Source organism: Macaca nemestrina, chromosome 8, assembly GCF_043159975.1.
Source record: "Macaca nemestrina isolate mMacNem1 chromosome 8, mMacNem.hap1, whole genome shotgun sequence".
NCBI lineage: Eukaryota > Metazoa > Chordata > Mammalia > Primates > Cercopithecidae > Macaca > Macaca nemestrina.
The window spans coordinates 132377149-132402967 of NC_092132.1; the positions used below are offsets into that span (position 1 = coordinate 132377149).

General features: G+C 52.3%; 1 protein-coding gene across 2 annotated transcripts in view; it reads right to left on the reverse strand.

Moving 5' to 3' along the window:
* The window catches only part of LOC105482085 (bone morphogenetic protein 1), a 48048-nt gene extending 22802 nt beyond the window's left edge, over positions 1–25246 (reverse strand). The window contains exons 1-8 of one of the 2 annotated variants that reach the window (XM_011741987.2): positions 24914–25245; positions 16714–16827; positions 14113–14283; positions 13765–13882; positions 13276–13454; positions 12460–12565; positions 10576–10700; positions 9916–10031 (exon numbers count right to left, since the gene is read on the reverse strand). In XM_011741987.2, coding sequence (XP_011740289.1) covers positions 9916–10031; positions 10576–10700; positions 12460–12565; positions 13276–13454; positions 13765–13882; positions 14113–14283; positions 16714–16827; positions 24914–25061 — 1077 coding nt within the window. In that variant the 5' untranslated portion in view covers positions 25062–25245. Of the gene's footprint in view, positions 1–9915; positions 10032–10575; positions 10701–12459; positions 12566–13275; positions 13455–13764; positions 13883–14112; positions 14284–16713; positions 16828–24913 lie in introns of both variants that reach the window. The other variant, XM_071068521.1, reaches the window with a different exon arrangement.
* Between the last annotated feature and the right edge of the window lie 573 nt (positions 25247–25819).

Consider the following 25819-nt stretch of genomic DNA (forward strand, 5'->3'; position numbering starts at 1 on the left):
AAATACAAAAAAATTAGCCAGGTGTGGTGGCATGCACCTGTAATCCTAGCTACTTGGGAGGCTGAGGCAGGAGAATCGCTTGAACCCAGGAGGCGGAGGTTGAAGTGAGCCTAGATCGTGCCGTTGCACTCCAGCCTGGGTGACAGAGCAAGACTCTGTCTCAAAAAAAATACAAAATAAAATAAAGCACACTATATATTACTCTTGGTTATTATTATCATCATCAAAAGTTATTGTTACTATTATAAGTCCTGGCATTTTGAAACTCTGAAGATGCAAGTCTGTTCTAGCTCTTGCGAGGGAGTAGATGGCGTCTCATTACCTAATCTTTTAACTTTTTAGAAAATGATCAAATGTGGACAAGACATGGTAGCTCACACCTGTAACCGAGCACTTTGGGAGGCCGAGGCAAGGGGATCGCTTGAGTCCAGGAGTTTGAGACCAGCCTGGGCAACATAGTGAGACCCCATCTCTACAAAAATTAAAAAATTAGCCAGCTATGGTGGCATGTGTCTGTAGTTCCAGCTACTAGGAAGGCTGAAGTGGGAGGATCACCTGAGCCTAGGAGGCTGAGGCTCCAGTGAGCCAAGATTGTGCTGGCTCACTGAATGGAAATTTGGTTTTATTTTATATATATATAAAAAATATGTATTATATAATATATAAGATATATAGTATATATGTATGTGTGTGTATGTGCGTATATATATCTATATATCTATATATATCCATCAATAGAGATCTGCAGGGGGCAACTGAATAATTAAATTGAGATAAATCAAGACAATGGCATTCTAAGCAGCCATAAAAATGGCTGAGTGCTGGCATGGAACGGCGGGCACAATTCATTGCTGAGTGCAAGGTATATTGCAAAAGACCATATACGTGTGCATACAATTCCTTTTTGTCTTGTATATATATACATACATATATACACATCCATGCTTACATGCATGTGTATACCTAGAAGGGTCTGGAAGGAGACACTAGAAAGTGTTCCCAGTGCTTAGTCACCTCTGAGGAGTGCGATCTAGAGGAGGGTCTAGAGGAGAAAATTCACTGTTATTTTACGCATTTCTAGATTGTTAAAAAAGTTTGTTTACCGTGTGCATATGTTATTTGTATATCTAACAAACAACAAAAACAAAGGAGTTGCTGGATGGAAGAAGGGATGCAGAGGGCCGAGTGGGGGCGCTCTGGCTCCTGACTCACACCCTCCACCACTCCTCCACGTGGCCTCCCTGGGCTTGCCAAGCAGTTCTGCTCAGCAGCTGTGCTGAGGACAAGCGCCGCTTTCCTTCATCCTTAGAAGCAGCCTTGGCTGTGTCTGGGGAGGATGATGTCAAAGCTGCTGAGGAAGAAACCACGCCCAGCCGGCAGAACCCCAGAGGGCCCACCCGAGACCTCCAAAGAAGCAGGAGGAACCAGAGGTCACATCACTCAGGAGGAAGAAACCTGCGTTGGCCGAGAGAGGCATGCTACAGAGAGGCCCAGTGATGGCTATATTGAGACTGGATGTGTCAAATTAAGAGTTGTATTGGCTTCTGTCGTGTGGAAACAGCTGTGCTGTGGTGGCAGGGGCAATGCCCTTTGCCAGAGAAAACCTGGCCAGCCCCACCGCTTCCGGGCTGGTGACTTGGGCCTGTGGCTCGGCTTCCTTAAGCCTCAGTGTTTTTGTCTGAAATTGAGATGGGGCCGGGTGCGGTGGCTCATGCCTGTAATCCCAGCACTTTGGGTGGCTGAAGTGGAAGGATTGCTTGAGCCTGGGAGCTTGAGACCAGCCTGAGCAATATAGTGAGACCTCATCTCTACAAAAAAATTTAAAAACTTGCTGGGCATGATGGCACATGCCAGTGGTCCCAGCTACTCGGGAGGTGGAGGTGGGAGGATCACTTGAGCTGGGGAGGTCCAGGCTGGAATGAGCCATGATCACATGAGCCATGAACAGAGCAACTCTGTCTCAGAAAAAACAAAACAAAACAAAAAAAAACCCCAAACTGGAAATGATAATAATGGCTTCACTGGGGAGTTGGGAGGATTCAATATGGGGTGCAGAGTCTCCTGAATATAGGAAATACTCCTCAAGCTTGCTGCATGCTGGCAGGGGAGAAGTAATAGGACACCTCACTTCTGGCCACAGCGTGCCAGTTAAGCATCTTGCCCCTTGGTGACTCACTGTCCGGCTTCAATCTGACCTAGCTGCATGATCTTTAGGCCCATCAACCAGTTCCTCTGTGCCTCCATGTCCTTATTTATAAGAGGGTAATGACGATACTATCTGCCTCCCAGGACTTAGGGGAGTTCAATTCGTATATGTGTAAAATTTACAAGTGCCCAACGCAGAGTAAGCACTCAATAAATGTTAACTTTGCTAGTAGAATGAAGTTTGCTTAAGATTTTTTGGTATTTGGAATGGTTAAGACAAGAATCCTGGAATTAGAGAGAAACAGGGTTCCTGGGGAAGTGGACCAGGATTTCTTCATTTAAAAAGATTACGGGGCCGGGCGCGGTGGCTCAAGCCTGTAATCCCAGCACTTTGGGAGGCCAAGGTGGGTGGATCACGAGGTCAGGAGATGGAGACCATCCTGGCTAACACGGTGAAACCCCGTCTCTACTAAAAAATACAAAAAACTAGCCAGGTAAGGTGGTGGGCGCCTGTAGTCCCAGCTACTCGGGAGGCTGAGGCAGGAGAATGGCGTAAACCCGGGAGGCGGAGCTTGCAGTGAGCTGAGATCCAGCCACTGCACTCCAGCCTGGGCAACAGAGCGAGACTCCATCTCAAAAAAAAAAAAAAAAAAAAGATTAGGGACTGGGCTGGGCGCGGTGCCTCACGCCTGTAACCCCAGCACTTTGAGAGGTCAAGGCAGGCAGATCACCTGAGGTCAGGAGTTTGAGACTAGCCTGGCCAACATGGCGAAACTCCATCTTTATTAAAAATATAAAAATTAGCCAGGTGTGGTGGCACGTGCCAGTAGTCCCAGTTACTCGGGAGGCTAAGGCACGAGAATCACTTGAACCCGAGATGCGGAGGTTGCAGTGAGCTGAGATCACACCACTGCACTCCAGCCTGGGCAACAGGGCAAGACTCTGTCTCTAAAAAATACGATAAAATAATTAAATAAAATTAAAAGATTAGGAATATAGGAAAGATAGCAGCAGCTAACATTAGTTGGGTTCTCACTATGTGATAGGTACTACTCCAGGGACTTTATGTATAATAATTTGTTTAATCCTCATACCTTTATGAGGAGGAGATGGTTTTTTTTTTTTTTTTTTTTTTTTTTTTTGAGACGGAGTCTCGTTCTGTAGCCCAGGCTGGAGTGTAGTGGCCGGATCTCAGCTCACTGCAAGCTCCGCCTCCCGGGTTCACGCCATTCTCCGGCCTCAGCCTCCCGAGTAGCTGGGACTACAGGCGCTGCCACCTCGCCCGGCTATTTTTTGTATTTCTTAGTAGAGACGGGGTTTCACCGTGTTAGCCAGGATGGTCTCGATCTCCTGACCTCGTGATCCGCCCATCTCGGCCTCCCAAAGTGCTGGGATTACAGGCTTGAGCCACCGCGCCCGGCCGGAGATGGTTTTAAGAAGTGAATCATGGTCAGCAGATCAAACATGATAGCACCTCCCTTGTGGTAGGTACTATCGCCAGGCTCATTTTATAGTTTATAGATTACAGAGGCTCGCACCTGTAATCCCAGCACTTAGGGAGGCCGAGGCAGGTGGATCACCTGAGGTCAGGAGTTCGAGACCAGATTGGCCAACATGGTGAAACCCTGTCTCTACTAAAAATACAAAAATTAGCCAGGCATGGTGGCATGTGACTATATATAGTCCCAGGTACTCGGAAGGCTGAGACAGAAGAATTGCTTGAACCCAGAGATGGGGGTTGCAGTAAGCCGAGCTCATGCCATTGCACTCCAGTCTGGGCAACAGAGTGAGACTCCATCTCAAAAAGTATATATGTAGATAGACGGGGAAACAAAGGCACAGAGAGGTTAAGCAACTTCCCCAATACCACACAGCCAGTACATGGCACAGCTGTGAGTCAAATTCAGGCACTCTGGCTCTTAAAGTTACACCCTCCACCAATCCTCCACATGGCTTCTCTGGGCCTGCCAAGCGATTCTGCTCAGCAACTGTGCTAAGGATAAGTGTCCATTTTCCCTTCATCCTCAGAGCCCCACACCCTTCAAGAAGCAGAACTTGGGTAGGATCTAGCACAGGCTTTGCAGAGAAGGCAGGGATCCCTTTGGCCTGGCTGGGGATGTGGAAGACAGGGAAGGCATTAAGAATTTGGGCTGGGCTGGGTGTGGTGGCTCATGCCTATAATCCAAGCACTTTGGGAGGCCGAGATGGGTGGATCACCTGAGGTCGGGAGTTCGAGACCAGCCTGGCCAACATGGTGAAACCCTGTCTCTATTAAAAATACAAAAATTAGCCGGGCATGGTGGCACACACCTGTAATCCCAGCTACTCGGGAGGCTGAGGCAGGAGAATTGCTTGAACCCAGGAGGCGGAGGTTACATTGAGCCGAGATCGTGCCATTGTACTCCAGCCTGGGGGACAAGAGCAAGACTTCGTCTCAAAAAAAAAAAAAAAGATGATGAAACCCTGTCTCTACTTAAAATACAAAAATTAGCTGGGGGCAATGGCAGGTGCCTGTAATCCCAGCTACTAGGGAGGCTGAGGCAGAAGAATTGCTTGAACCCGGGGGGCAGAGGTCGAGGTGAGCTGAGATCATGCCACTGCACTCCAGCTTGGGCGACAGAGTGAGACTCAGTCTCAAAAAAAAAAAAAAGAATTTGGGTTGGACCTTGAATAACAGGTAGCGTATCAGGAGGCAGGGATGGGAATGAGGGCAGATACTGCCAGCTCTAAAAGTTCTTATCTTCTTGGCTCCTCTGCAAATGTTTGATCCACTGACCATGATTCCTTTTTTTTTTTTTTTTTTTTCCTTTTTTGAGACTGAGTCTTACTCTTGCCCAGGCTGGAGTGCAGTGGCATGATCTCGGTTCACTGCAACCTCCATCTCCCGGGTTTGCGCGAGTGATTCTCCTGCCTCAGCCTCCCGAGTAGCTGGGACTACAGGCATGCACCACCACGCCCAGCTAATTTTTGTATTTTTAGTAGAAACGGGGTTTCACCATGTTGGCCAGGCTGGTCTCAAACACCTGACCTCAGAAAATCCACCTGCCTCGGCCTCCCAAAGTGCTGGGATTACAGGCGTGAGTCACCGTACCCAGCTGATTCCCTTCTTAAAACCGTCTTCTCCTCATAAAGGTTCTCCTCTGTTGCTGGGGAACCACTGTCAGTCCTCTCCGCGCCAGCCGCTAGTTACATGAGTGTAGACTCGGGGGATCCGAAAAGAAGGCTTTCCAGTTGACTCTTTTACTTTGACATACCCAAGACAGGCAAAATCAATTGTATATGGTAAGATTTACTTATCATTCACATTTCTAGCAATAAGCTGAGAATTGGGAGGCAAATGAAAAACAACTTCTCCACAGCCAAAATAGATGTCAAAGTCCATCCACTAAAGCAGGCGGCATTATTTCAGGTTTACCTTTGAAAGACCATAGACTTTGGAGTCAGAAAGTCCTGGAACCGAATGCCAATTTCACCACTACTACCTGTGTAAACTTGGGGAGATTTATTCAAGCGCTTGAAGCCTCCATTCTCTTGGCTGTACAGTAGGGATAACAGTACCTAGGTCGTAAAAGTGTTACAGGGAATAGCGAGGTCCTGCATGTAAGGTGCCTAATCCTTTGCGGTCCTGCATGTAAGGTGCCTAATGCTTTCTGTGGTATATAATCGTTAAATGATAGAGAGGCCGTTAGTATTCTACCACACCAGGCTCTGTAGGTCCTTTCAATGTTCATGTCCCCAGGGTGTCACTTGGCTTCCCTTACAACTCTCCAATTTCATTCAGGACTGTGGCTAGTTTTTACTTCGGGTACTTCTACAACCACTGGTTGACTAATCTGGAATTTTTATACTTAGCCCTTTTCTCTTTCTGCAGCCCTAGGCAGGCTTCTGAAAAAAAGGACAGGAGTCCTCTGGGAATCGCCGTGGAAGCAGCACCAAGGCAGAGAGAGAGGCTTTGGGGGCAAGGCCATGTGTGTCCACTAGAGAGACTAGTGCCAGCCCAGGCCAGCCAGGAAGAACAGGGAAGGAAGCTGATCCTAGCCCAGATGCCACACCCCTGTCGACTGCATAAGACTCCCGGACAGGAAGGTAAGTAGCGTGCCACCTGACTCCGCTGCTCAGGGCCAGCGACTGTCTTGCGCGTCTGTACATTTCCGGTGGCTGGCCCAGGGCTGGGCACATAGTAGGCACACAGGTTTGCTGAAGAGCACTAAAGTCATTGTCGAAATGCAGCAGGGCTTTAGAACACATATAGTATCGCAATCACCGACTCTTGTGTCATAATCCAATTTTGTGTAATTTTGGAGAAGTTACTAAATTTTTCCAAGCCTGTTTTCTCATATCCAAAACAGGGATAATGTTAGCATCTGGCCCATAATGTTGCTGTGCGATAATGTTGGACATAACACACATAAAGAATTTAACATGGCCGGGTGTGGTGGCTCACGTCTGTAATCCCAGCACTTTGGGAGGCCGAGGTGGGCGAATCACCTGAGGCCGGGAGTTCGAGACCAGCCTGACCAACATGGAGAAACTCTGTCTCTACTAAAAATACAAAATTAGCTGGGTGTGGTGGCACATGCCTGTAATCCCAGCTACTCAGGAGGCTGAGGAGGTTGCAGTGAGCTGAGATCGTGCCATTGCACTACAGCCTGGGCAACAAGAATGAAACTCTGTCTCAAATAATAATAATAATAATAATTTAGCACATAGTTGCTCAATCATATGTTCAGTCAGTTAGTTATTGCTATTATTATCAGTGGGTGAGATTTCCCAAGGCTGGAGTAATGGGAACCCTCTAGAGGGAAACAAAGGAAGCCAGGGCATAGCTGGTAGAAAACAGCAAAAAAGGAATGCAATTTTTTGTTTTGTTTTGAGACAAGATCTTGCTCTGTTCCTCTGGCATGAGTGTCGTGGTGTAATCATAACTCACTGCAGCTTTGAACTCCCAGGCTCGAACAATCCTCCCACCTCAGCCTCCCGAGTAGCTGGAACTACCAGCACCCACCAGACACCCAGCTAATTTTTAAAATTTTTTGTAGAGATGGAGTTCCGCTATGTTAGCCAGGCTGGTCTCAAACTCCTAGCCTTAAGTGATCCTCCTGCCTCAGCTTCCCTAAGTGTTGAGATTACAGGTGTGGGCCATATACTGGCCAAAATTGCCATTTTTAAGAGAGATGCAGAACAAGGAAGAAAGGGTTCACTTTTAAGGGAAGATGGTAGAATGTCAACCAAGAGCGAAGCCAGAATTACTCAACTCTCAATAAAAATCTGTCCTATGTAAGAATGATCTTCAAATTACAACAAATGAAAATAAGCATTGTTTGAAAAGGAAATAGAAGCTCAATAACACAGAAGGAGGAGAGCCCGTGAGCATCTCGCTACATTGATTTTTGTCTCCAAGCTCATCAATGACATCAGAGGAGACAGTCAAATAATTTGCAGATGTGATCAGCATGTGTAATCTGCAGGACTCAGAGTAAAAGCTTTCCCAGTCTTCAAAGGGGTGTGTGTACTGGAAGGAGAGTAAGGAGCGGATTCTGGGAATTGCAAACCACTGGGCCAAACGTCAATCCCCAAAGAAACAGATGCTCTGTGACCATTTAGAAAAGAAACACTTGATGACTAGGAGCCAGTTTGGGTTCACTGGAAACAAGGCAGGTCGAACACATTTGTCTTCCTTTTTAAAGGGGTTTTATCAACTGGTGGAACAGTAGATTTAATTTGCTAAGGCGTTGCATCTTACGTATTCAGCATTTATGAAACACTTCCTGGGCCAAGGATAGAAAGATGACCAAGGTATGGTCTCAGAAGGAGCGCACATCCTGGTCAACTGGTGGTCACCTGTGGCTGGATAGTCATGACTTTAAGTGGCATCATAACGGATGTAATAACTCTTCTCAAAGCCTAGATTAACAGATTAATGTCAATTTGGAGGGAAATCTTGGTTCTTCTTTGGTTTGTGTGCCGTTCTATGTTTTGATCAAAGGCCAGGATGCAGACCTAGAAGACATGCTTATCAAAGGAGCTCATGGCAGAGGTAAGAGGAGGGCTACCTGATGAATGGTGACTTTCTGATTCAAAATGATCTTGAGATGTCAAACTGAACAATGCAACCAATAATAGAATCGAATCCAGCTCAACGCTGCACTATGACATTAAGAATCGTGTCCCAATCAAGGAAAAGAAAGTCTTGTAGCTCATTCTTGGGAGCAATAGAAATATAAAGGACACAGAAGGTTTGGGGTTGGTGCAGAGGTCCAGACTCTGTGAAAAGACCGTGAATGGCTCTAAGGAGGGATGAGAGTAATCTCCCCACGTTACGAGGACTGACATGGGAAAGAGGGAGTGAATTATCCTAAATTGCTCTTGAGGAAAGTACTAGAGCAAGTAAGGAGCTTAAGGGAGAAGAAGAGATGTTGTAACATTAAGACCTGGCTACAGGCCAGGTGTGGTGGCTCACGCCTGTAATTCCAACACTTTGGAAGCCTGAGCCGGGAGGATCACTTAAGGTCAGGAGTTCGAGACCAGCCTGCGCAACATGGCGAAACCCTGTCTCAACCAAAAATAGAAAAAAAGTTGGCCGGGCATGGTGGCGCACATCTGCAGTCCCAGCTGATGTGGGAGGATCGCTTGAGCCTGGGAAGCAGAGGTTGCAGTGAGCTGAGATCGCACCACTGCACTCCAGCTTGGGTGATAGAGTAAGATTCCATCTCAAGAAAAAAATAAAAAAAGAGCTGGCTAGAGAACAGAATGAATTATTCTGAAAAGTAGTGAGCCTCTCATCACCTTAGGTATTCAAACAGGGATAATCAACCATGCAGTGGGAAACCTGACCGGACAGGCTTGGGGGCCCTCCCCACACTCGGTGTCCACCCTGCTTGCCACCAATTAGTAATGAGTAGGGAAGGCTCCCTGAAGGAGGTCACATCCGAGCTAGACTGTGAAGATGGAGACAGCTCTGACCCGATCCCGTAGGGTGCCCGAAGCCAGCCCCATGTGGCAGTAAGTATGAGAACTGGGCACTTCCCCACAAGGTAAGACAGAAGGTGGAGCTGAGCTTGGATCAGAACTGATACAGCAGATGACAGGTAGAGGGAGGAGAAATAGAGTGCCAGTGGAGAGCCAGGAACAAAAAATCAGGCCCAGAGAGCAAAGACCGGAGGGTCCTGGCCTGAGCAAGAGGAAGGGTGGATGGGAAGGAGAGACCCACCAGGCAGCATCCTGCTGGAGACACTTCTATCATTCCTTAATCGTTCCCAGGACCAGAGCCTGTCAGAATTGGGAAGAGCCCTTCAGGAGCCCCTGGCCCAAGCCCTGATGAGATAGATGAGAGTTGAGGGTCAGGCTGGAACCCAGACCTGAGAAGGGCTCCAATCCCACCTCAGTCCTTGTCAGCTGTGTGACCTTGGGCAAGTTACTTAACCACCCTGTGCCTCAGTTTCCTCATCTGTAAAATAAAGGTGGAGGTAGCCATAAAAGAGGTGATGTAGGAAAAGCACCCAAGAAGAACTAGATAATCAAAATAGACCTACATAGTAAGTGCTATCTGCAAATTAACACTAATTTACAATTATTGGGAGATGCCGGGGAAGGCGGTGAATGCCGGGAGCCCCTTCCCACAGCAGTGCCCCATCAGCGCTGTGGACTCAATGCATTTACGGTAACCAGGTAGGTCGCTGGTACCCATATTGATTCCCACCGTGGGAGAAGTCCCTGAGGTATGGGGACCCGCAGGGAAGGGGAAGGCTCAGAGGCCGAGCCCACACGTACCTTCTCCCCGGGTGTGACGGAGATGCGCCACACGCAGTGCATGTGAGCAGAGTAGCCGTTGGGGTATTCAGGGGAGGAGAAGTTGCCTGTGCTGTCTTGCAGGGTCTCTCCACAGGCTGTGAGGAAAGGAAATGACAGGGCAGGGCTGCAGGCGCCAAATCCCCCCACCTTCTGGCTCACCCACCCCTGAGCCCTGGCATCCTCTGAGGGAGGGGAGAATGCCCGAGGAGTGGGAGGGTGTCTGCAGCAGTCCTGTCCCTGTAAGATCCACCCCTTCCGCCTCACATACAGCACACACCATCCTACCTCCCAGCCCAGTGCTGCCCTGTTTGTGAAGGCAATATGGGTTCCAGAGTTAAGGTCAAGCTCCCTTGGTGGGGCTTCGTGCCACCACCTCCCTCTCCTAGGATTGCCCTGTTCTTCCCCACTTCTGCCCCTACAGACCCTCAGAAGGTGGTGGCTCAGCTTCTGACCACCACCTGAGCCTACACCCAGTGGCCTCCTTCACTTGGACACTGCCCCTCCTATGGGGTCCCCTCCCCCACCACACCATTCTCTAAAACTTGCAGCCAAAGCCTTCTTGGTGGCACCAGGCACCTGGCCTCTGCCTCCCTCAGGCCCTGCCCTCCACGCCTTCACCCATCCCTTCTCTGCCCTGACCTGGGCACTTGTAAAGCTTGCGGGCTTGGGCAATGTCCCCCTTGCTGAGCCGTGTCCTTTGGCCAATGGGAGGTTTCACCCCGTTCACCTCATACTTGGGGACAATGGTATCCAGGAAGATGCCCCTGAAGAAGAGGGAGAGAAGGAAGGGTGAGCGTCTTGGGGACAGTGGGCAGGGAGTGGGTGGCATGCCCATCCGTACCCACAAGTCGCGACCCTGCTGGAGCTCAGACATTCCTCAGCAGGGTCAGGGCCGGGTGGAGACGTCTCACCCTGTCATTACACTGCCCACTGACCAGCAGCCACCCTGCTCCGTGGCAGCCACACCACAGGAGTCGGGGGAGCCCCAGGAACACTTTGGGAGGTCAGGGATGCAGGTCCAGGGTGCCCTGAGACCCACTGGTGCCCCCAGTTCAGGCTGGCCACGACTCCCAGTCCCAGGAAAGCTACAGGCCCCTAGCGGGTCATCTTTCCAACCCCACTGGGCCCCTGCTTCTGCAGCCCCTCATGCTGCTCCAGCCCTAACTAAACTTCCCCCAGGACTCCCTAGGCCAGCTACTCACCCTGCTGGCACAGGCTGCATCTGAATGCACATGGAACAAGGCCAAAGGCAGATTCCACTGCAGCCAGACCAAGCCCCGGGGACAGCCCCACCAGCTCCCCATCTATCAGTGTCTCCTGTACCCCCCATTCCTCCCTTCTGAATCCTGGGTGTTTGCACTGGGAGGAGCAGAGTGAAGGGAAGGCAGGCAGCCCTCCACCTCCCCAGGGCCCCTGACTCACACCCAGCTGGGTGGATCACAGCAGGGGGTGCGGTGGGATGCGGTGGGAAATGTAAGGCCGGGTCTGTGGGTGTGGGGGGGCAGAATGACCTCACCACCCCTCCTTGGTCTCTGTTCCTGCAGGTCTGCAGGCAGGAAAAGTGGATCGGGTAGAAGCACTGAGAAGAGGGGGCAGGGCCACTGTCTGGGACACAGACAGAGGATGAGCAAAGCACCAGGCCTGGGAATGGCCAGGCCAGGAAGGAGTGTGAGGAGGAGGGAGGCGCCGTTTCCCACACTCTGCTAAGGAGAAGCTTGGGGGAGGGGAGGCTGGGCCACCACCTTCGAGGGTTCTAGTTGTGGCTTCTGGGGACCTGGGCATCGGATAAGGAGGATGTGCTTTGGAGTTGGGCACGAGGGCTAGTCCAGGGCAGGGGCCTGGCTTCATGCAAACTGGCCAATTACCAAAAAAAAAAAAAAAAAAAGCAGACTAATTAAAAAGGAATGGCTGGGCATGGTGGCTCATGCCTGTAATCTCAGCATTTTGGGAAGCCGAGGTGGGAGGATTGCTTGAGCCCAGGAGTTCGAGACCAGCCTGGGCAATATAGTGAGACCCCATCTCTAAAAAAAAGTCATGGTGGTGTGTACCTGTCATCCTACCTACTTAGGAGGCTGAGACGGGACAATTGCTTGAGCCTAGGAGTTTGAGGTGCAGTGAGCCATGACTGTGCCACTGCACTCCAGCCTAGGTGACAGAGCAAGACCCTGTCTCAAACAAAAACAAAAACAAACAAATGGCCCACAAATAAAAGCTCAGCACCCTTTGGGCTGATAGTTTGGGGCTACCCCACACTGCTTGGCTTGCACAGTGGTTGGGTTCAGCCTCCTCCGCCAGGTGCCCCTGGGTGCACACAGTGCTAAGGCCCTGCCACAGCCCCACCCATGGAAGAGGACAGGAGGGCAGGCAGCATCCGTGGACCCTCTGCTTGGAGGCCACAGTCCCCCGGAGGGCCACTCTTTTCCTGGGTCATTGCCCCGGAAGTGGCAGGCAGAAGGAGAATGACCTACAGAGGGCAGGGTGGGGCTGCGCCAGCAGAGGCCCAGCCCTGACCCCATCTCCTACCTGGAGAACGTGTTCCGAGCATAATGCATGATGCTGTCAAAGTCATAGGTCTCCCCCAGGGACTCCACCTCCTGAGGCTCCATCTTCAGGAAGTTATACTCCTGCCCTGAGAAGATCAGGAAAAGGGTGTGTGGGGAGGGAGGGAGTGGGTCTGCCTGGGATGCAACGCTCCCTTTCCAGGGCAGGAATGGGGTCCTTCCTGTATCTGAGAGGGCCCCCCTACCTGAGGGTTCGGGGAGCAGCCAAGGGGAGCCTGGGAGTGGGGAGGGTCTCAGGAAGAGTCCTATCCAGCAAAGGGCCTGGTGAATGGAGGACTCAAGGGAACATGGAAAGAAAGCACCCATTTCTAGAGCCGCAGCTGAGAAGGAAGCAGTGAAGAGTGGAGAGTGCCTGGGAGAGAGGGAGGAGGTGGGAAGGGAGGGACAGAGATATCGAGAAAATGAGAGAAAAGCCCTCAGAGGGCAGACCAGGCAGAGGACAGAAAGTGGGCAGAGGTGGGGAAAGGCCTGAGCAGTCCCCAGGGCGGGCCCACTAAGCCCATGCCCCACCCTAGAGGCTGCCCGGGCTACCGCTGTCCAGGACCAGGACCTGGCCCAGCCCCGCAGAGGAGCTCCGCAACGGATGCAGGTACTTGATCTGCCACGGAGGAGGAAATGCCTCAAAGGCAAGGGCCGGCTCAACCCAGGCTGAGGGTAGCGCTGAGGGCCCAGGCTATGACGGCTGGCAGGAGCGGCTCCCACTGCCCCCAGGGTCCCTGGAGGTGGGGGTTGGGGCAGAAGCCGCCCATCAAGGCCGCACCGAGGGACAGGTACCTACCTGGCTGGATGTTCTCACGAACGATGGAAACGTGGCGGTCCCGGTCTGGCCGAGTGTGTTCGTGCCAGAAGCCGACGACGTGGCCCAGCTCGTGGACCACGATGCCGAACTTGTCACAGTTCTTGCCGATGGAGATGGCCTGGGGGCCCCCGCCGCGGCGACCCACGTAGGAGCAGCACCTGGAGGGCGGGGCCAGCTCAGGGGGGCGGTCCCGAGCTGGGGGAGTGCATCCACTCAGGGGCGGGGCCAGGCTGCCGGGGGGGTGGGGGGGGAGGGGAGCGGAGGGGAGGTGGGCCCTGAGCGCCGAGTGCCCAGGCTGTGTGCTGGAGGTCACAGCCACACAAGGGGCAGTTCCTGGGGAGATGCCCCATAGCAGGAGGGGACGAAGGGACCCAGGGCTGTGCCCAGCTGGGGGCAGTGGCAGTGCCCAGGGAAGAACCTGGGTTGGGGCAACGGCGGAAGGTGTAGTGCCTAGGGCTTCCTGCTCACCCGCAAGGTCGATAGGTGAACACAATATAGCTGTCCTCGTCCGTGCGCTCCAGGAAGGTGACACAGGTATGCTTCTCCCAGTGCCTCATGGCCTGCCGGAAGACTGCCCTCTGGCTACCTGCCAGGAGGAAGGAAGACAGGCTGCCACGGTGTCCAGGCGGTCCCACCCCCTACCCACCCCCTACCCACCATAGAAGAGTCACAGCCATTCTGAGAGCAGACTGCCCCGAAAGGAAAGTGTGGGCACTCGGGCTGCAGATGGCACCCACGCCTCCGTGCCTGGCAGGGCTGCCCCAAGGCCAGGCCCAAAAGCTGGCTGCACCCTGGGCCCCACAATAGCACGCTCACCAGTGAAGTTTCCCCCAATGACAAAGGGGATGACCCCATCGGGCCACACACGCTCTGGTCGGGACGTTGCCGCCCTTCGGCTTCGGGATCTGCCTCTCCATCTCCCACAGGCTCCCCTCTGAGGCTGCCCGTTGGTGCTCTGGCAGCTGGGGGTAGAAGTGTTTCCTGGAACTGAAAGAGGAAGGCATGGTGGCTAGTGAGTGGAGAGGAAGACCAGGAAAACAAAAGCATAGTCAAACCTCATTTTTCATGGATTCTACGCTTGCAAATTTGCCTACTGGCTAAAATTTATTCGCAGCCCCCAAAATCAATACTTTCAGGGCTTTCACGGTCATTTGTGGACATTTGCCGAGCAGTGAAAAATTTCAGTCACCCAACATGCATGTTCCTAGCTGAGGTCGAACAATTCAACGCTCCGCCTTCTGCTTTCCGCTCCCATCATGTAAACAAGGGTCCTTTTTGAGGTCTAGTTAAAGTGCCCTGTTTTTTGCGTTTTTGTGCGCTTTGTTGAGGGTTTTGCTGTTTAAAACAGCCCCTGAGCATAATGCTGAAGGGCTCTCTGGTGTTCCCAAGGGCAAGAAGGCTGTGATGTGCCTTACAGAGAACATACATGTGCTAGGTAAGCTTCTTTGAGGCATGAGTTAGAGTGCTGTTGGTGGTGAGTTCGATGTTAGTGAATTAGCTCCGTATTAAGCAAGGTGTCTTTATAAAGAAACACTCATAAAACAAGGTGATGCATTGATCAGTTGACAAAAATGTTGTGACCAGAGGCTTGAAGGAACCTGACCCTGTGTTTTCCCTAGGAGCAATGGGTCAGTATTTGCTAGTGTTTTCAGTGACTGTACAGAGTAACTATAAAGTTATTCTGTAACTTCCACAAACAGTGAGAATTGACAATAATCATAAAAGAGAACAAAGGTGCACTCATTTTCTAGGAATTGTGGGGATCTGAGATTAGGAAAATATCCCTTCTCATTGAATAAACCTTGACGTTTGTGGAACATTCAGAACTCTATGCCTTCTTTTGGTTTCCCAAATTCATGTTTGCATTTGACATAGGAGCTCTAAGGCATGTGGACAAGTGTCATATTGTATTTGGCACATGAGGAAACTAAAGCCAAAGCTTTGCCCAAAGTCACCTGGTAGTTTAGCAGGGGACCCCTCCATGCAGCTTTCCCTTGTGCCATACCTACTAGTCCCCACTAAGGTCACATGAGCCTTACTTGTTAGCAGGCCACCAGGTCACCCTCCAATGCCACCTACCCTTATTCCATAAGGTACCACATCAGGATCTTCCCTCAAGCTGGAGAGGAAAACTTCAGGCACACTACAGTGTTCCAAGAGCAGGCCCTCAATAAGAATCCCTGCCCTTTGGCATGGTGGCTCATGCCTGTAATCCCAGCACTTTGGGAGGCCAGGGAGGATGGATCACTTGAGGCCAGGAGTTCGAGACCAGCTTGGCCAACACCGTGAAATCCCGTGTCTACTAAAAATATAAAAAATTGGCCAGGCGTGGTGTTGCATGCCTGTGGTCCCAGTTACTTGGGAGGCTGAGGCATGAGAATTACTTGAACTCAGGAGGCAGAGGTTGCAGTGAGCCAAAATGGTGCCACTGCATTCTAGCCTAGGTAACAGAGTGAGACCCTGTCTCAAAAAAAAAAAAAAAAAAAAAAAGAGAGAGAACAAAAGAAAAAAGAATCCCTGCCCCTGCCCTTTGGGAAGGGGGGGGCTATTTGTGTGCTCTCAGGACCATGTCTCAAACATCAGCATTGGCAGTGAGGAGCTTCACCCTTCTACAGAGCAGTGAGGGGCTGGAGAGAACAGACACAGCCCAGCCCCTCATCCCTCCCATTCCCGCATCCATGCACAAGTACCACATGAATTTTTAGGAGTTTGGACCACAATCAAGGATAAGAAGAAAGCATCCCTGACCTTAAAGAGCTTTGAGTCCAGCTAGGGAGACATAGGAGCAAATCCTTTCAATATGGTGTGATAAGTGACAGGGTAAGAGTGTGAGCACAGACGAGGGAGAAAACAGGGAAAATGGAGGGATAGTCATGTTTAGGGGGCAACTGGGAAAGATGAACAGGAGAAGCTCCTGAGATGGGCCTCAGAGGATGCACAGAAATTTGCAAAGTGGGAACAGGAGAGCCCAGGAGGGATTACAGTGTTGGGCAGAGTGTCAAGATCTGGAGTGAGAAAGCTCGGGTTCCAGTCCCAGCTCTGCCACTCACTAGCTGTGTGATCCTGGGCAGGTCACTTTACCTCTGTGAGTCTTAGTTTCTGGACCTGTCAAACAGGAGTTGTCCTGACACCGCCTTTAAAGGTGGTTGGGGACAGTCAGGCTAGACAATACTTTTGAAAGTGGTTTGTAAACTGTAAGCAGAAAGAATGTCAGTTCTTAGTTGCTAGGGATGTCTGTATTTACTACTCCTTTGGGGAAGGGATGAAGATATCCCGAGGGAAGATAGGCCCATGTGCTGGGGTCAAGCTCATGGCCTCTGTCCTGGGAGGGCCTGGCTGGGAACAGGGAGAGTCCTTGTTTCCCTAAGACTGGAATTCATTTCTAGGACACAGAGGGCCCTTTGGCACCCGACTTACCTGCACCTTTGATGGAGGACTTACGAGTGGTGTGCTGTCTAAGATCCGCAGCCTGCTGTACCTGGAAGGCCCTCAGGTCCTCTTCGTCCAGGGCAATGTCCCCAAGAAAGGCAGCTAAAGAGAAAAGAAGAAGCCAGGGCTGAGTTAATCCCCCTTCCCAGCCCTGGGTGCGACGTGCTTCTAGCCCCACCCCTGTGGGCACCAGCCCCCAACCTCCACAGCGACTGTGATCCTCAAATGCCATCTGAACAAGAAGGAGAAGGGCAGTTAGGGATCAGCTTATAGAATTTCTTGGGAAGCTCATGCTTACTTTTCAGTTAAAATCCCAGTAAAGCTGATGCTCAGTCCCTACCAGGCTGTTAGCTCATCATTCTTTGGGGAGTGTGGGGCAGATAGGGTCTCACCGCTGTGCCCAGCTAATTTTTTAAAATTAGCAGGATCTTGCTATGTTGCCCAGGCTGGTCTCAAAATCCTGGCTTCAAGAGATGCTCCAGCCTCCTCAGCCTCTCCAGTGGCTGGGAATACAGGTGTGAGCCACAGAGCCATCATTCTTCAGCAAATACTTAGTTAACATACTACTGTGGTGGAGACAATACCCTAGTCATTAGCAAGACAGAAGTGGCCCCTGCTCCTGTGGAGCTAACCTTCGATAATATGCAAGTAAATAAATACTGACCTAGGGTCTTCTAGATAGCAATGGGAGCTATGAAGAAAATAAAACAGGATGTGCTGAGCATGTGGTGTTCACTCAGCAAATGCTGTTTCAGTTTAACCAAGGTTGGGGGGTCTATGAAATAAAGTAAGCCAGGTGCAGTGGCTCACACCTGTAATCCCAACACTTTGCGGGGGTCGAGGTGGGCGGATCATTTAAACTCAGGAGTTCAGGATCAGCCTGGGCAACATGGTGAAACCCTGTGTCTATAAAAAATACAAGAATTAGCCAGGCATGGTGATGTGATGCATGCCTGTAGTTCCAGCTACTCACTCTGGAGGCTAAGGCAGGCGGATCAATTGAGCCCGGGAGGTCAAGGCTGCAGTGAGCTGAGATGATGCCACTGCAATCCAGCCTGGGCAACAGAGTGAGACCCTGTCTCAAAAAAAAAAAAAAAAGGAAATAAAATTGCACCAATTTTCATTAGAACAGATAAGCATCTTTGGGAAACGAAGATACCTTCCGGGAGCTTCCCAGCTAGGAGAAAAAAGTTTAACAGTTCTCAAGTAATTCCTATTCCAAGTCTTAGGCTGCTCAAGCAGAAAGGCCAGAGGGGAAGAGAGCCTCCCTAAAGGGCCACTCCGATTCCAGTATGTGGAGCTGAGGAGGGATGTTTCCAGAGACCCGGCTGAACTGTCTGTCTCCCTTTTGCGAAATCTGTAGAAAAGGAAGCAGAGGCCATAGAACTGGCTGCTTTGGAAGGCGCTCATATGGGAGCTGCATGCTGAGCTGAGCTGGGCTGGGGGAGGCGGGAGGCTGGGCTAGAGGTGGGACCCACAGCGGCTTCCCTGCAGCTCCACCCACAGCAACATCTGCTTCTCATCCAGGCAGAGCGCTATACAGGCCTGGCGGTCGCATTACACAAATTGTTTTAACCTTGAGGACTTCTACACAGGTTTTTCCTCCCCAGTTGGCCTCACTGGTGAACACACACACACACTGACTTCATCACATACAGAATCAGACACCCAAGGTTAGTGTTCCTACGGACACACGGTGGCATCCACACCCTTGCCATCCAGTGCAGAGCCATCAAAGCCAGAGACACACATCCTTGCACACGAAAGCAGCGCCCAGCACTGCACTTTCAGGCGGGAGACACTCCAGGATGTTCAAATGAATGAATTGCTACGCTGATATTCTTCTGGCTTGCAAATACATGCCCAGAGACACACCCTCACCTAGACAGGATCAACAGAATGTGGGAGTGACTGTGGCAGTCATCGAGGCCAAACTTCCATTTTATAGATGAGAAAACTGAGGTCCCAAAAGCAACAACTTAACTGAACCTACACTGCTAGTCACTGGAAAACTGGATGTATAACTCAGGCCTCCCCATTTCCAGTCCAGCGACCACTGAACTCTCTAGAACCCCTATTGCAAATACATATACACAAAAATAGATACTCAGACAGACACATCCACAACAAAATACACACACAGTCACAGTTTTTAAAAAACACACGTGCACAAGCTTCAACACACACAAACCAGCTGCAAGCTCTGAACTCATTAAGCCAATAATAGTCGTGATAATGACACCTTATGTAAATGTCTGTTGAAATTTTTGTGGTGCTTTCCAATTGGCAAAGTACTTTCCCATTAATTAATTTAATCCTGGCCTGCCCACAACATGCCCAGTAAGCCACACTCCACACCATGCTCTTGCGGAGGAGTGCCCCATTAGAAACTCTCAGAGAGAGATAACCTAAGTGGCTAGGCTCCAGCCCCGCTCCCTGACTTTAGACATCAGAACACTTGAGCCTATGCAGGGCAATGACTCACTCAAGGTCACCAGCCAGTAAGTGGCCCCAAATCTCTTCCAACCCATGAGAAAGCTACTTCTTACTTAAATCGCCATCCTTGGCAGGTGGCCTTGGCTCAGCAACTGATGGGACAGCAACAGAAGATGCTTCCCAGGTGACATGCAAGAGTGGCCTTAGCAAGGACATGGGATGGGAGGTACACTCCAAGGAAGAAGCAGCAGGTTCATACTCGCCATTCACATAGATGTGCATGTGCCACACGAATGCCTCCACACTTAGACTTGTGGATATCTTTCTTTCTCTTTTTTTTTTTTTTTTCTTTTCTTTTCTTTTCTTTTTTCTTTTTTGAGATGAAGTCTCACTCTGTTGCCCAGGCTGGAGTGCAGTGGTGCAATCTCAGCTCACTACAACCTCTGCCTCCCGGGTTCAAGCAATTCTCCTGTCTCAGCCTTGCCCAGTTAACTTTAGTATTGTTTTTTTTAGTAGAAACGGGGTTTCACCTTGTTGGTCAGGCTGGTCTTGAACTCCTGACCACAGGTGATCCTTCTGCTTCGGCCTCCCAAAGTACTGGGATTACAGGTATGAGCCACCATGCCCGGACACACGTGTTTTACCTTTCACAGACATTGTACCTGCAGGCTCCCACACCCAAACCCACAGGCATCATCGCATACAGGTGTGTCTGGACATTTAGACTCACCTTTGGACACAGAGCAAAGGGCAAGGTCTTTGAAGTCAGACAGACCTGTCTTGGAATCCCAGGTTGGCTACTATTAGCTGACAAGCCATGTAAACTCTTCTAAGGCTCAGTGTTCTCCTAGATAACAGAATCTGTCTCCTAGGATTACTACATGAAATAAGACATATACACGAACCCCTTAGCATAGAGCGTGCAGCACGGTAAGCACCGCCCACTACTTTAATATTATCCCAACACAACCTGTAAGCTCAAAGTCAGCTCTAGACCTCCTCCGGGAATGCTGTCTCACCCACACTCTCTGCCCCCACCCCTCCTTGAGTGAAACCCCAGTGCAGAGGCCACAGAACTGTGCTGGCCTGCGAGTCCAGGGCCAGTGTAGAACCAGGGCAAAGCAAATGTAAGGCAGGGCAGGGCATGGCCCTGGCTGCTGAGCTCCAGGGGTGAGGATGTCATGGCTGAAGAATGCGTGGGAACCGAGTGGGGGTGGGGAGAGAGGAGATGGACAGGAGAGCCTTAGGGGCAGGAGCTGGGCCTTGGGGCACTGTGCTTTTGGGCTCCCCTCTGGGGAAGCAAGGGAATCTGGATGCTAAGGAGTCTAGGAGGTCTCTCCTTACTCAGAGGAAGCCCTGGGGTCACGGTCACGGTAGTAGTTATTTTCGACACAAGATAAAAATTTTTTGTGTTGTTTTCTGGCTGTAAACCTGCCAGGAGCACCGTGGCTGAGCCCATCAGTGTGCCTGGGCCTGGGAAGAATCTCACTCTTCCAGGTCAACCTCTGGACTCCACTGTCTCCTTGCCCGGGGCATAGCAAGGCATCCCCTCCTTGGGAAATGGGGAGAGGAAGCTGGCTGGTGTAATGAGCCCCAAGGCTATATGTGCAAGACTGACGCATGTCCTGTGGTACAAATGCAAGCTTCTAGCTGGGGGATGACACACGCAAACCCCTGCAAACATGTGGATGGACTTCATCACATGTCAACACTTCTGCAGAGGTGCACGTTTGCACCCATGCCTCCATGTACTCAGGAAGACCCATGCCCACACGGGTGAACATGCTTGCCCACAAGGCAGCGACATACCCACGCATGTGCACAAACACACACTCAACCGCTTCCCCATGCAGGATCTTGTGTTTTTAAACACACAAATAACTGCAGGCATGCACTGTGTTTCATGGGCCACACTCCCCAAAGGACAAGGGTACACTTAGAAATAGACAGGGATGCACTAGTGTGAGACAAAGAGAGCTAGGGACGGGAGAGAGAGAGATTAGCTGACTCCCTTGGATCTCCTTAGGAGGTTCTTAGTGGCCTGAGAACTGGTGCTTCTACTCCCCCCACCCCAATATCTTCTCCTCAGATCTCTAGAGAAACTAGAATTTTTTTTTTTTTTTTTTTTTTTGACATAGTCTTGCTTTGTCACCCAGGCGAGAGTAGTGGCGCAATCATAGCTCACTGCAGTCTCCAGCTCCTGGACTCAGCCTTGAACTCTCAAGCTCAAACTCCTCCCACTTAAGCCTCCCAAGTAGCTGGGACTACGGGCGCATGGCACCACCCCCAGCTAATTTTTTAAGTTTTTTGTAGAGATGGGCGTCTTGCTGTGTTGCCCAGGCTAGTCTTAAACTCCTGGCTTCAAGTGATCCTCCCGCTTTGGCCTCCCAAAGGCATAAGCCACTGCGCCCAGCCTATAATTCTTAAGAATCCCTTCTTCCTGGGAAATCCCTGGGCCCCGCCCACCCCATCTAGGGCCCAGGGAGAGTATAAGTTTTTTCCTCCCCGCTTGGGGCACTGAAATAAGAAGGTGACTCAGGGGCAGGGGCCTGGGTGGGTGGGGTGACTCAGCTGTCTAGAGGGGGAGTGTGGTCTGGTGACAGGAGAGATTACTTCTAGACCTCAGAGGGTATACCCTAATCCTCTGTGGCTCTCTCATGTCCAAACCTGGCCCAGGCGGCCCCTGGGTGGGGATGGGGGTGTGGGCTGGTGAGAGCTGCCCCCTTCCGCTCCTGCAGACTCTGGGCTGCCAGATGAGGTTGAGGTGGCAGCAGGGGCCTCACTGGCCCATTTTAACACTGCCACAGGGTTACTACCCAGCCCTGTGTGCGACGTGCTTCTAGCCCCACCCCTGTGGGGTCATGCCAATGGGCTTCTCTGATTATGGGATCAACTGTGTCCCAATTCCTGCCTCCAAGGTCTCTCCAGGGGGTTGTTGGCTAGTCACCTGGGGTAGCCAAACAGTGCTGGGAATCTTGCAGAAGGACCCCCTTCATGGTTTGGCTGATTTCCTGACATACAGGAAATCAGGGCTGCCTCAAAATCTTCCTGGGCAAGGGCTAGGGAGGGCTTGGTGGCACCAGCTCTGAGCACACAAACAGACCAGCTTGGCTTCCTGCCCAATGTCCTGGTCTCACTCAGAAGGTCCAGGAACCTCTCCAGGCTATCAAAGATCTTAATTTTGCCCTTAGTACAACGGCAACCATAACTTGACCAGTAATGGCCCAATGAAGGGGCCTGGCTACCCTCAGAGCAACCCAAGAGGTCACAGGTAAGCTGTGGGAGTCAAAGGAGCTTTCACTTCCCACCCTTGAAAAGAAGCAGGGACAGGCATGCCTGCCATCATCACCTCCAGCATCTGGAGGTCAGGGCTGCAGAGGGTACAGGAAGCAAAGCCAGGCAAGAGAAAGCAACGTGGAGAACAGAGCTGAGGGACCCGTGGCTAGAAGACAGTGGCACAGGGGTGTGGGTGTGAGTGCCTAGGAATGGCCATGTGAGTTTCTTCCAGAGGTGGGCAGCAGATCTCAAGCATCAGTCATACCCCAGAGGGAGGCTGATCTGACCCAAGGCCTGGCCTTGTCAGGCCCCAGGGCCCTCTCAGCCGCCCCCAGGCCTGGCCCAGCGCCCCACCAGCCTCACTTCACCCGGTTAGAGTGCTTTCTCCAGAGCCCTTACTTGAAGCTCCAACTCAGCCAGCCCCACCCTAGCATGAAACCTGAGACTGGGGGGAGAGCCCTCAGCCTCTTGCTGCTCTGAAAATCACTCCCATTTCCAACAAGAAGGGAAAGACATCAGAATGGCTTCCCACCCATTCTTTTAGGCCTGGCCCCAATTGCACCTCCTCCACGAAGACCCCCCAGACCTTCCCAGCCTGCTGTGATCACATTTCTCTGCCACCACCAGGCTGCAGAGGGGTAGGAGACTCCCTGAGCCTTTAGCGTCCTACTCTCCAATGTGGCACTCAGTGTGGCTTGGTTTGTGCCGTTGGTTATGTCTGTAGGTGTCTTGGGTCCCTACTGGACTGTAAGCTCCTTGAGGGCAGGGTCCTAGCTTGTACATCTCAGTACCTCCCACAACATCCATTCCAGGCCCTAGCACATATTAGGTATTGATGGATTGATGGATAAGAAGCACAAGGAGACAGCAGCAATCCCACACTCCTCAAAAAAATGAAGTGAGAGTCTGAGGCACAGAAAACAGAGAGGAGGCAGCCCACATTTATTTAGCTCTGACTCTGTGTTAAGCACTATTAAGTGTTTTATGTATGTTCTCATATTTAACCCTTACCACCAACTCTATGGGAAGATGTATAATCAGTCCCATTTTACAGGTGTGAAAGCGGCAGTCCAGACATGATCATTACCATTCTGAGGTAGTACAGCTATAACGAGTGGCGGGGTCAAGATTGAAAGCTAGATGTGCCTGCCTTCAAAGTCCATGGGCAGTCCACTCTGCCCTGTGCCCACTCCCAGCACCCAGCAAGAAAGACGACAGCGAATGTCCCGATTTACCCACAGCCCAGCAGGCATGGAGGGGGAAGGGCTTAGGGATTTGCCCTGATCTTCTCCAATGGATGGTCTCTTATTCCTGCCTGTGGGCCATCCTCCCAAGAGAGTCCCTGAACAGGGTCTCCAGAGCCAGGACTAGAGCAACCTGCCCCTCCGCCCCTTGTGCCCCACACAAGCAGTCCAGTTCTAGGAACTATGCCACTTCCCCTAGCTCTGGCTATTTGGAGATGAGCTGAAGTCAGAGAGGCAGGAAGTCAAGGAAAAGTTCTGTTATCTTGTCCCTGTGTGTCCCCAAACAGCCTGCCCGGGGCATCCAATCGGGCAAATGGCCCGAGTGCCTGGCCATCTGGTCACTCCAGGGGCAGGACCCCTCTGGACCCAGCAGGAGTGAAGGGGTTACATAGGGTCTTCAGAGACAAAGAACACACACACACAGGCAAACACACACTCCAGGGTCCTGACCTCGGCTAATTAGCCTCTGGTGTCTGGGGGGTGACAGAGCTGATATACAATATCTGGGTTCTCTTTGTATTTTCCCTCCTTCCACCCCAACTTGGCCTTGGCAGGGGTCTCCGGGCGCATAGGGACAAAAGTAAGTCCCCCTTCTGAGCTGGCTTCTCTGACTTTGACAGCTGTCTCCTAAGTCCCAGAAAGCTGCAGCTACTGGTTAAACCACGGGATACCCAGAGAGCACGATCTCAGGGAATCCCTGGCAAAACTTTCTTCCACTTGGGCTGGGTGGTGGCCTGGGGGACCTGCTCCTCGGAGACTCAGGCCTCCCAGCTCCAAGCCAGACAGATGTGCAGCCCTAGGGCAGCCCAGACAGGCTGGAAAACACTCAGCTCCTGGAGCAGGAGAGATGGGGGAGAAGGGGAAAGAACACACACACACACACACACACACACACACACACACACACGCACAGGAGTTTGGCCAGAAAAGTTTCCTACAGAAGGAAAAGCCGCCTTGCCCGCCGGTTTTCCCGGGACCCAAGGAGACTTCCCCTGGAATCCTCTGGGAAGATGAGAGGCAGCGGCAGCAGCTTCCACCAACAGCAGCAAAACTTCAGTCCGAAAAGTCCCCCAAACCCCCCTCCCTCTCCCCTTCGTTCTTTTGTTCCCCACTGCATTGCCAACCAGGCAGCTCCCGGCTTCCCACACTGGACTGTCCTCCCCCAACCCCAAACCCGAACCCGCCCGCGCCTCCCCGCCTGGCCCGCTGCCGGGGGGCCGGGGGGCGCTCACCCGCCTTGCAGGGGTCTTTGTAGTTGAGGGGCTCCGAGTCGTCCTCCTCCGCCAGGTCATAGGTGTAGTCGGCCAAGTCCAGCGGCCGGCCGGGACGCGGGAGCAGCAGCAGCCCGAGCAGCAGCGGCAGGCGGGCCACGCCGGGCATGCTGGCGGGGCGGCGGCGAGGGAAGCGGGGCACTGGAGGCTAGGGGAGGGCGTCCCCTCGCCCGCTCGTTCGCTTGCTCGATCGCGACCGCGACCGCTCCCGCCCTCGCTCCCCGACCTCTTCCCCTTCCCTCCGCTCGCCTCCCTCCTTCCTGTCTCCCGCCCCCCGCTCGGCCCGCCGCTCCGCGCTTGTCCTCGGGCTGCAGCAGTCTCCCTCTCCCTTCCCTTCTTTTTCTCTCTTTCTTTCTCTCCCTCCCTCCCTCCCTCCGGCTCCCCCCCCCCTTTTTAGGGAAATGAGCTCGCTGGAGGGCGGGTTTTCGCCCGAGCTCGGCCCCCCTCGGGGCCGGGACAGTGCTCGGCCGGGCCGGGCCGCGCGCCAGCCGGGGCGGGGAAGGCGCAGAACCGCGCGCCCGGGGAGGGGGCTCGGGCCACCCGGGCCGCGGGCCGCCGGGCCGGGGCGGGAGCTCGGGCCCCCGGGGTGCCGGGAGGGCTGTCGCTCCCGAGATGCCCTCTAGCGGCGGCCTCCCCCGCGGGCGCTCGGCCGAGCCCCCGCCCCGCCGCGGGACACGCTGTCAGGTCCTCCCGCCGCCCCTGCCCCGCGCCCCCGCCTCGGGTCGGTCTCTCCGCCGACGTCTCCCTAGCTCCCCTTCTCCGACCCTCTCTCGCGTCTCGCTCTCTGCGCTCTCTGTCTCTCTTGCTGTCTCGGTGTCTCTCCCTCCTCCGGAGACGCCGCTGGAGGGCGCCGAAAGCCCGTGGATG